Consider the following 11,476-nt stretch of genomic DNA (forward strand, 5'->3'; position numbering starts at 1 on the left):
CACTACAATTTTCTAAAAACTAGGATACGGAGATACGTTTGTATGTACATATTAATTACTAAAAATGAAAAAACAATTGGTAGGAAGCGTACTGTTTTATTGAAGTCATCGCAAGTGCTTAACAAATACTGCATTTTTTTAGTTAATTCATTCTTCCTTCGATGGACAATGTCGATGGTTCAACATAATTGCTTAACAAATATGGTAATCAGATCGCAATTCTCACATCAAATTCACACCCACATAGTCGCATAGATAGATAAATAGCATAATTTAGGTTCGGGTTCTCATACTACAAACCAGTCCACAAATGAAAACAAGAGTTCACAACCAGTTCACAAGTAAAACAGGAAGTTTTCACGTTGAACGAAGGGGTTGTGGCTTGTTTCACCTCATGATCTGCATATCGTCGAGTAATAAAGTGTGTTTCCCTCAATTTTTTCAGTGCTGTAACTTCAAATGTAAAAGTAGAACATAAATATTCTGTCTAGTTCCTATTTTGCATATTCTATGGTTACTCTGGTTTTGTATTGTTGTGGGTGTCTTGCCGAGCACAAATATTTTTTAGCTTCAGTAAGTCAAGTTTCATCCCATTCCTAGTTCAAAATTTTCTGATCAAGGTTGAAAGTTATAGTCTCCTATGAGCATTTTGTTTAAAAATAGCGGCTAATCATCAAACTTCCCATGCAAACAGCAGAAGTTAAATTTGCACAACATACAGAAACAGCAGTGAGAATCCCTTCTCTTTGCTATACTGTCGCAGCAAAATATACAGCATTCGCGCAAGTAAAAAATTGTTATGATAAACCCCACACATGCAGCTAAGCTGAACTCACATAGACGTATCCGGCAATGAATCCATCAAAATCACAGGATTGCTGTCTCTCGGTTTCCAAATCCTATCTGACCTTGCTTTCGAAAGAATACCGGCGAAAAATCTTGACGATGAAGAAAAAGAAGGGGGTGGGATGAACTCAGTTGACAGCCTGTTTGAGCCGTATTCTATAGCTTGTTCTAGTGCCACGATTTTCGTGCCTGTGCTGGCACTCTTACCACAGGGGCAGACACTAATTTTCCTGAAGCATTGTTTGTGGAAAATTGACCCACAAGAACCACATCTTGTAGCTTCATCTTCCTGAAATTAACATAAAAGTTTTCCTTAGGAATGAAGATGAGGCTGCTTAGAAATCATAAATCGAAGATTCGGCAGCGCACCTGAAATGGAAAAATAAGGGCCAGGGGGTCATCACAAGCTTGTCGAGCAGCACAAGGAAAGCCAGCATCATAGCACACAAGGCATTGCTCCGTGATATGTTCAAGTATCCTATTTGATACGGTCTGCACCTTAACTGGAAGTGCTGTGTCAAGAACAGATTTCGTATCAGTTATGCAGGAAACACCTTGAGATTACGATTTCAACTTTTATCTAATGGCTTGCTATTTTTAGTCCAATTTTTGTATCATCAAACGTTAGTCAGAACAATAACCACAGGACCTTGCATATGAAACATCCATATCAAACGTATGTTAGAAACAAAAAAAGATATTCACGATCTAATTATTTCTTCTAGACAAGATACTCAGGGATGTTGCGGAAGCTGAAGCTCCTTAGAACAGGGTCTCAGTATCCTAACTTCAATAGTTCTAAGCAGGCTGCAATTTCTGTTTGATATACCAAAATAATGAAGAAATAGCGAGCAAATATTAATCTGATTGACATGCGTACATCTTTTACGCCACCACCAAAGCATGTCAGCTAAACTCTCACACACTAAACAAATTTAACCTCGCCAGCAACAAAATACATGTACATCTTTTACACTGTCGTCAATTGATAAAGGTCACAAACTCAATAACATATAAGTTCATGGATGAGAAATACCTGCAAAAGCTCCCTTCGAGAGATCAACAAGGTCACGAAGCGCAAAAAAGTCATTCCCATCAAGAAGGTATCTTCGAACTCCTAATCCTCTAAATATGGAGTTCCGAAAAGGACATTGGAGACAAGGAAGCATGGCAGCTATTTTCTTCCGGATACTCATGATGTTAAGCAGAGCAGGCACTTTAGCAAAAAGGAAAGGGTTGACAGCAGTTACACAGAGCATAGGCTGAAAATGAAAAAAAAAACAATCCATTTAATAGGGCCAAGGCAAAGCACACAAGTAAAATTATTATATTCTGTGGTACATTCCAGGCACGGTATGAATAAACAAGAATTAACAAACTAAAGAAAAACATAGAGTAAGTATCTCTACCTGGTCATAGATGGAGTCCAAAAATGCTTTTGCTAGCTGGGAAACTGGATATAAAGAAAAATCCCAGTGGTGTAAAACTCTTGCTGGCAGAACCGCGGTATCATTTGTGTGACAAGAGGCACAAAATAACTGTCCAGTGTAAGCACAAAACCGAGGCTTGTTCCATCCAATAGTTTGTACAAGTTCTTGCAGCAATGTTCGTCCAGCATCCAAATGCCTATGACATCCCGCACAATTGTAGTGTTGAAACTCCAACAACTGTCTAGTCGACTTCTGAGGCCTATCCTCCACAACAAGTGATATCGTCTTGCCCATCGAGGTAGAATCCTTGTGCAGAGCTCCATTGCAGTCTGAATCTTTGGTATGTAAATCGCTGCTCAGCCTTTTCAAAGATCGCGGAAAAAGCGTCTTTAAAAAGCTTTGTTCATAAGCAGGTGTCCCCGGTGACAAAAAATTAACCAGAGGGGAGGGTGTTCCAAAGGGATAATTAGAGACGAGCAAAGAGCATAAGCAGTCTTGAATAAGACCACTTCTTCCATTGACAACATCTGGGGATGCATTCCCAAACATTTTACTGGACTCTTTCTCAACATTTATCCATGTGGGTGGAAGACTCAATCCTTTCTCAGAAAAGAAGAGCTTGAGTTGTTGATAAAGTGCATAAAATTCACGGTATCGACGCTCAATTTCCCACTCATCTTCGCCACTCCTCACTTTCAACAAGTATACAGTGTACTCTTTGACCCCAACCATCCGCTCGCCGAAAGAAACATCCCCTGTTCTTTGCTTTGCCCCCACAACCTCCACCGAATCAATTTTCGAAAGATTGCGAGAAAGGGGATATACATATGCATCATCTGTACCAGAGGTAGAGGCAGTGGTGCTGCCATCTCTGAAATGCTGATTTTGGTGAGCATTATTAACGCGGTTATCAGTACAAGGTCCACTTTCACGCGGCTCCCCTGAATTGAGTAAAATCTGTTCCATCTCTTGAACCATATCATCAAATAAGTCACTTTCATCAATGTTGTCCACCTATAATTGGAACGAGATACATCAGTCTAAGAACGCAGTTGAAAACACATTGATTTATACTATACTCCCTCCGTCCCCCAAAAGAAGGCCAGTAAATTTTGTCTCAAGTCAAATGGTACAAAATTTGACCATATTTGTAGAAGGAACTATTAACAACTACTCCCTCCGTCCCACATATAAGAGCGTTTTGGAGTATACAATACTAAAAAGATATAATATGGAAATATATTTTATTGTCTATTTGGTGATACCAATTTTGTGTTTTACATGCTAATAATTTTTTCTACAAACTTGGGTTAAACATTGCACCATTTGACTTGAGACAACAATTATACGCCTTGTTTTTGGAGACGGAAGGAGTAACACACAATTTGATCAAGCAAGGGAGCAACAGCAAGCCATCTACTTATTTCCTTTTCATGTAGAAGACCACAAAGAGTCTGACTATCTAGACCTGATACAAATTGTAGAGTTATCGTCTATCAAACGATGCACGACCTACAGAGTTGTGCTAGTAGCACTAGCAAGCCATCTACTTCTACATTTTGTCCACTTTATTTCAATGTGTTGCTTTGAATCATTCAAGGTTAACTAAAGCTAGGTGTAATCCAGTTGAGAAATGGATGAGTATCACAGTATTGAAACCGCAGAAGTGGCTGTAAACTCTATAAACGGTGACCAAAAATACCCCCAACCCCAAGCACAGTTGCTCCTAGAAACTACAAAAATCATCTTTGTTTCCGTGGAAACAACTTGGCCCTATCCCGCAAGTGCGATTGTGCAGAAATGATAAGCCAAACAGGGGGATGGAACGCATCCACACATCCATCTACGCAAGCAATTTACTTTGCTACTCCCTCTGTTCCGTTTTATAAGTCATTTTAGAGAATTCAGTACAAAATTTCGTAGTTCAAACATTTTCTGCACTTTCCACAAATATCCCTGGTCGGAGAGTGGTACCTGAAGACGCCGTAGTCGTCCTCTCGGGGCGCCCACCATGGCAGCGCGCTTTGGGCGACCTGAAGCGAGGCGATTAGCTGCCGGTGACCTCGATCTGGGGGGCGGCGCCGGCTGGCCTGGGCGACCTGAAGCGAGGCGATTGGCTGTGCCGGCGACTTGAAACGAGGACAGCCTGGGCCGAGCTTGGGCGACCTAGGGAAACGACCTGGGGGCGACGCCGGCGATCTGCGGGAGACCTGAAGGGAAGGGGGAGATGGCCTGGTAGAGGCGAGGAGCTGCTGGGGGAGGCCGATCTGCTGGATCGCTTGCGTGTGTTATTCTGAAATTTGGCTGTATTAATTACCTGTGTAGGAGTATTTTGGAACAGGGGTAAACATGTCACTTTGCTGGTTTTTGGAGTTGTCTGAAAAAGCCAAAACGACTTATAATACGGAAGGGAGGGAGTAAATGTTAACGCTATCTCAACAGGATGAGTGCGTGGCAGAAGAGCCGGTGTATCAAAACCCAACACCGCCGCAGGAGAGCCGCGGTGGGAGGTTCTGGTCGTGGTGCGTGCGGTTGGTGGAGGCGACTCAGTTGGTGGCTCCTAGGAAAGTTGGCGATGAGGTTGTCCATGAGGTTGTCCATGAGAAGGTCCATCTGGTGGTCCCAGAATTCGGAGGAGGGGCGGGGGGTGGCGATGGAGCTAGGCGTACTGAGCGTGGAGCTAGCGCTGCAATACCTCTCGTCATCAGCGTCCGATCCGGGAGGCAAGAAGCCGTCCGACGAGGAGTTGCCGGTGGATCACCGGGCTGTCTCCATGCTGGATCCCGCCGTACTTGTCCTACCTAAGGATTGCCAGTGATTTTTGTGACGATGTCTCTTCACGGTGGAAGACACGTAAATTTGCACGACGGTCCCTATACTTATGTCTTCTCTTGATTCAGAAGGTCTGACACGTCAACTAGATCCAACTAGATCTCGTGCTAGACATGATCAGGATGACATGTCAGTAATCAACTATGACATGACTTTGCTTTTTTTTTGCAGCAATGATAAGGTATTGCTCATAAGGGTAATGAGGACATCAATACTACAGTTATACCCACGATCCCTGCAGCTACATATACTGGACCAATTATCAGAGCTCGCGCACGCCAATTAAATTATCATGTATTTTTGTTTTTTGGTAACGATTCTAATGTTGCTGAGAATATGATGCTGCCTAAATTGGATACAGTTGTTTTGCTTACAAATGAAGGGTCTAGCTTGAACAAGAAGGATGAACATCGAAGCAAGATCAAGCATGGAGATGATAGCACGCGTAAAGGGAACAAGAACAGAGTTTCAAGTGAAGCCACTGTAATGAGTGCATGAAGGCTTGGACGAAATATATAAGATGCAACTTCATAAATTTCGTCCAGAGACTATTATAGGTGCCGCGTCACCTTATTATTGGGCCAGGCCCATGGAATTTAGAAATACTTTAGTGTATGTTGTTTTTAGAGTTCGTATGTGTGGGGAAACAGAGTTAGGGTTGGTTTCAGACCCCTCCTTCAAGGGGTCACGAAATTCCCCCTTATTCCTTCATATATATAACTCTTAGGACGTCGTTTAGACTTTGGGTTTTATTTAGATTAAAGTTCGCCATAGCTGCAACTTCACGTACTTCATTTGTGTTCAACGACCAAATCAAGACGTCATAGAACCCCACCTTGATCAATAAAGCTTTCCTCTTATATTCGCAATATCTAGATAACAATCTCAGTTTCTTACTTGTTCTTCGTTTGCTTGCTGAAAATAGACCCTCGTGGTCAGGTTGATCGTGCTCCGGTGTGGTCAATAACCTCTTGGAGTTGGTTTAGCGATTGATAAGACGCGACGTCCTTGCATGTTCGTAGTCGGATCGTCAAAGTCTACTCCGAAAACGATAACCACCATCTCATCGAAAGACGAGTCACCTTTGTCTTTATCAAGTGGTATCAGATTTCCAGGTTGCTCGGTGAGATTTTACCAGTTTTTCGTAATCTGGATTGCATATGTCTTCCTACCTACAATCTACAAAAAAGCCAAAAAAATAGGGTTAGTTCATCATATCCAAACCAGTCTGAGCCATTGCATAATCTTTTTAGTATTTTGCTTTGTTGAATTTGTGGTTGCATCGTCGTATCAAGTTGCTGGTCTTAGCATCTAATTCTTTAGAGTTTTAAGTTATGTTCACAAGTTGTCACGCCGCCTCCGCACCATCGTCATCACCGCTGCCATATACGACTATCGCATATCCGCCGCTCATACGAGTCCACCTCCCATACTAATCCATTGCCATCACGGAAATCCGAGTCCACCTCCATTGCAGATTCGCCACCAGTCCGTGTTCCACCACCCCGACATATATCCACCACTAGTCTGAGTTCCACCAGATTCTTCTCCGCCACTAGTCCTAGTCCGAGTCCAGTATTTGTTCCTTTATTTTCGAGTTCTAGATCACGACATACTATGAGTCGTGGCCAAGTCGGACTCCCCAACTTCCATGCCACCCGCAGAAGAAAAATAGTTCCAATTAAAAAAAACTAAGTCTGGAAAATTCTGGCTAGGCAGTTTTAGACAATTTGTAGACTTTTTCGAAAAAAATGTTGCAGAGCAAAAAAAGGCAAAAAGCAAAGAAAGATTTTTTTTCAGAATGTGCTCCTCCTTTGTTTACATGCAACACCATGATTTTGTTAGTGTTCTAGGCTCGCGTCTCAGCACGGTCTAGCCTAGGACCAGCATAGTACCGTCTTTGAGCATTTATTCAACTTTGCATCCCTGAATTGATTATCGCTGACCCTTTTTGTGACCATATTATAAGCCTTCCCAACTCCACATACATCTACGTCGTGCGTTTGATACCACCTCGCAATCGCTCTATCCAAGCTTTGAGAAGTTTTGACTACCACGGGTGCCGATCACCACCTGCTATTTGGTAAGAATGGGTAAGAATTTGAGATTGGCTTGACAGATTTGTGATTCTCCACCACAACACCACCACTTCCTAGTAGTTTGTAGGACCATATTCTTGTGTGTTTCTACTATTGCTAACCATGGCAGGATCACAAGCCGATGAGACTAACAGGGAGAACATGACGAACAAGGCATTTCATGATAAATTTCAACCAATGATGACTGAACAGGTGCAAGATGTGCAGATTTGAAGAGGCCATGGAGAAGATCGATGGCATTGAGAAGACGTTTGAAACAAAGCTAGATGGCAAGTTTAATGAATTGGTCGTGCGTCTTCCACAAGCACCACCGGCTGCACCTGTCGCACCTCTGCAACAATGACAACAACATCAGCAACAATAACAACCACCTCCACGTCACTCCAATCAAGTAGGAGGAGCAAAGCGTGTTCCCCTTGAGCCCGGCGAACATTGTGGTGTCACCGCAACTACTGTTGATGCTTCTGCGGCTCCTACTGTTACTGCCGACGAGTACGACGAATACGAGGGTGATTACGAGGATGAGGTTGTGCCAAAGCAGAACTACGTGCAACCACTAGCACCACCACCAGGTTGTCCTCGTGCATATAATTGCAATGATAGGGCTAACCACCACCTCAGGTACGAGATTATGACCATATTCCTAAAATGAAATTGAATATTCCACCATTTGAGGGTAGAAACATTCCTGATGTCTATCTTACTTGGGAGTTCGAAACTGAACAACATTTCACATGCTTACAATATCCCGAGGATAGACATATTGCTGGTGTTGTTTGTGAATTCACTAGTTTTGCTTTTGTTTGGTGGTCTGAACATTGTAGATTATATCATGATAATATCCCTACTACTTGGGTTGCTTTGAAAATTGCTATGCCTACTTGTTAGGTTCCACCATATTATCAACGTGAATTACTCCAAAAATTGCAGCATTTAAAACAAGGCAAAAGTTTGTAGAGGAATATTATGAGGAATTACAAACTGGCATGATTAGATGTGGTATTGTTGAGGATAATGAAGCCATGCTTGCATGTTTTATGTGTGGATTAAATAGAGGTATTCATACCATTCCAGAGTATAAGGAGTATAATAACATCACTCGTTTATTCCATCTTGCTTGCAAAGCTGAATGTGAAGTGCAGGACCGACATGCATTGGCGCGAACTAATTTTTCTGCAGGTCGATCTTCATCATGGACACCACGTACTGAAGGAAATATGCCCTTGAAAGTGCATTATATCGACTAGAGGGGGGGGTGAATAGGCGATTTTTATGAAAGTCTTCAAAACGTGAGAGTTATGAAGACAAACAGTGAAGATTATGCCTATTACTATGCAGCGGAAGATAGATTACACTAGGGCAGCCATGGTCATGTATTCAATAGAGTGAAAGCGCAATGACAAACAGCTTCAGTGTAATAAGGATCAGGTAGGAAGAAGTTATGAAGCCGAACAGATCATACATTCATGTTGTGAAGACAAAAGATAAAGCAAGCATGCAATGGCTTCACAATGAATAACTGTAAATGAAGGGAAGTGAAGATGAAACCAGTGACACGTTGAAGACAATGATTTGTTGGACCAGTTCCAGTTGCTGTGACAACTGTACGTCTGGTTGGAGCGGCTAGGTATTTAAACCGAAGGACACGCAGTCCCGGACACCCAGTCAAGGACACTTAGTCCAAGACACCCAGTCCTCACCGTTTTCTCCTTGAGCTAAGGTCACACAGACCTCGCCCAATCACTCTGGTAAGTCTTCAAGGTAGACTGCCAAACCTTCACAGACTTCGTTCACTGGCAATCCACAATTTCTCTTGGATGCTCAGAACGTGACGCCTAACCGTCTGAGGATGCACAGTCCTCAAGTGTAATAAGTCTTCAAATCACACAGACACGAAGACTTAAGTGATGCCCAATTTACTCTGGCTCTGGGTGGTTAGGGCTTTTCTCCTCACTGGGAATTTTTCTTTCAAAGGCTTCGAGGTGGGTTGCTCTCAAACGACAAAAGCCGTGCGCTGAAATCTGAGCAGCCAACCATTTAAGGTTGTGGGGGGTGGACTATTTATAGCCACTTGGCAACCCGACCTGATCTGTCCGAAATGACCCTGGGTCACTAAGGAACTGACACGTGTACCAACGGTCGGATCTCGAACTCACACGGCAACTTTTACTTGGGCTACAAGTAAAGCTGACTTGTCTGACTCTGGACAAGATTTTCTCTCAAAGTCTTCGCTCGAAGACATAGGATTTGAATTTGGCATCACTTCAGTCATTCTGACTGGTTCTCTTCGACCCCACTTAACAGTAGGTGGTTCCTATGACACAACATGAATGAAATAAAACTACGAAGGATCTAGGTCTTCGAGTTCCAAAAGCTTCATAGGGAGTCTTCTCATGTCATTGTCTTCAATATGAATATCTTCATAAACCACCATTGTCTTCAATGTCTTCGTACATTTTTAGGGGTCATCTCTGGTAGTGAAACCGAATCAATGAGGGACTTCTACCTGTGTTTTCCTGCAATTCTCACAAACACATTAGTCCCTCAACTAGGTTTGTCGTCAATACTCCAAAACCAACTAGGGGTGGCACTAGATGCACTTACAATCTCCCCCTTTTTGGTGATTGATGACAAACTAGTTGAAGTTTTCAACGGGAAACATAATTTGCGAAATTGTAAAAGAATTGTCTTCATAAGTTGCAAGGGCTCCCCCTGAAGATGTGCATATAAGTAATTTGCTTCTTGAATGCAAATGCACATGGCAGGTTGTACTTGTGGAGATCCACTTCAACTTATGACAATCCACTATGCATGTGAAAGTATATGAAGATAAGGACATGCATAATGGAAAATGGACGTCTGCAGAATGAGATGAGTGCGGAATTTATCGTCGCACATGCGGAATTTATCTTCGCATAACAGAGTGACAAGCAGGTAGCAGACGGCCATCAAGGCTAAGTGTTACAACTCAAGGAAGCAAATGTAGCAAAAACGGGAGTTGTAAGCACGAAGCAAAATGTAGCAAGATATGAAGGCACCCGCCCATAGTGACCCGCTTGAAGACTATTACCATCATATGCTTCTCCCCCTTTTGTCAGTGATGACCAAAAAGGTTTGAAGACATAGAGATTTCTACGCGTTCCCAGGCGCAGCAGGGTCGGTGGAGTTGTTTGGCGGCGGTGCAGACGAGCTTGGTGCAGATTCGACGCGCGTTGAAGCAGGTGGAGATGATGTCGCGTCGTCTTCTTCTTCAATAATCTGGGCAGACACGGTGGCAGCAGAAGAAGAGAACTCTGACTCTTCAAGTGATGGTGTGCTGCGCATCACCGCTCTTCTCGGAGGCGTGGAGTCAAATTTGAAGTGCTCTGTGAAGCCATCCTCATGTAGTTCAGCTTCAGGGCACATCATGGTGAGGCCCTTCCAAGTGCGGCGACAGGTCTCGTGTGTGACAAATGCATTCTTTGTTGCCATATTTCTGATGCGATTGATGTCTTGCATGATGCTTCTCATCTGCCTCTTGAGCCAGTCGTGATGCCTATCTTGCTTTTGGTGAAGAGCCACAAGAAGCTCTCTGTCATTGAGTGCACGAGCGCGCTTCTTGGGTCTCTTTGCAGCTGTGCTGTTGGTGGCTTCAGTTGATGCAGGGGCACGTGTGGTGCCAGCCATTGGATACACTTGGGAGAGAGCTTCAACACCTTCAATATTTTGAGTGAAGCTCTGGTGTTCTGCATTCTGAAGACTTAGTGGTTGCTTGGCCGGCTCGGGATATATTGCTTCAGCAGATGTGTCCACATCTGGCAAAAATATCCTATGATTGCGGGCTGAGGGTTGATAGGAGATTGCAGAGTGAAGCTTGATCAGCCTCATAACCCAAGGAGCATAAAACTTTAATCCAAACAGTTCTGAAGCAGATGCTGCAAATTGACGGATGAAGAGATCCTGTGCATTGAAGCATTTGCCATGAAGAATGCAGAAGATGAGAGTCTTCATTGCACCATCAATCGTTGCATATCGAGAGTGTCCCTTGACTGGCCAGAGAGTCCGCCTTATGATGTGATATATTGTTCTGGGCAGGTACTCTAAGTCTTCAACGAAGAACCTAGTTGGATAGGGTGCATTTGGAGGAAATGGCTTCATCATTGAGAGCATCTGACTCATATCTGGCTCAGGACTCTGAAATATGCTCTCAATTGCTTCAGCATGGAGTTGGCACCCTTCTTCAAAGAATTCGCCAGGAGTGGGAAGGCCAGTAAGCTCAATTAGGTCGAA

General features: G+C 43.3%; 1 protein-coding gene across 1 annotated transcript; it reads right to left on the reverse strand.

Annotated features, from left to right (window-relative positions):
- Positions 1 to 679: 679 nt before the first annotated feature.
- LOC125530821 (Phox (PX) domain-containing protein) lies at positions 680 to 4,611 on the reverse strand. The gene is made up of 5 exons (XM_048695230.2): positions 4,251 to 4,611; positions 2,256 to 3,290; positions 1,883 to 2,108; positions 1,216 to 1,358; positions 680 to 1,135 (listed from the first exon to the last, which is right to left on the reverse strand). Exons 1-5 carry the CDS (start codon positions 4,287 to 4,289, stop codon positions 833 to 835), a joined length of 1,746 nt encoding a protein of 581 aa, XP_048551187.1. The 5' UTR covers positions 4,290 to 4,611; the 3' UTR covers positions 680 to 832.
- Positions 4,612 to 11,476: the final 6,865 nt, after the last annotated feature.

The sequence above is a fragment of the Triticum urartu genome, chromosome 3A, assembly GCF_056163025.1.
Source record: "Triticum urartu cultivar PI428250 chromosome 3A, HENAU_Tu73, whole genome shotgun sequence".
In the NCBI taxonomy this organism is placed as follows: domain Eukaryota; kingdom Viridiplantae; phylum Streptophyta; class Magnoliopsida; order Poales; family Poaceae; genus Triticum; species Triticum urartu.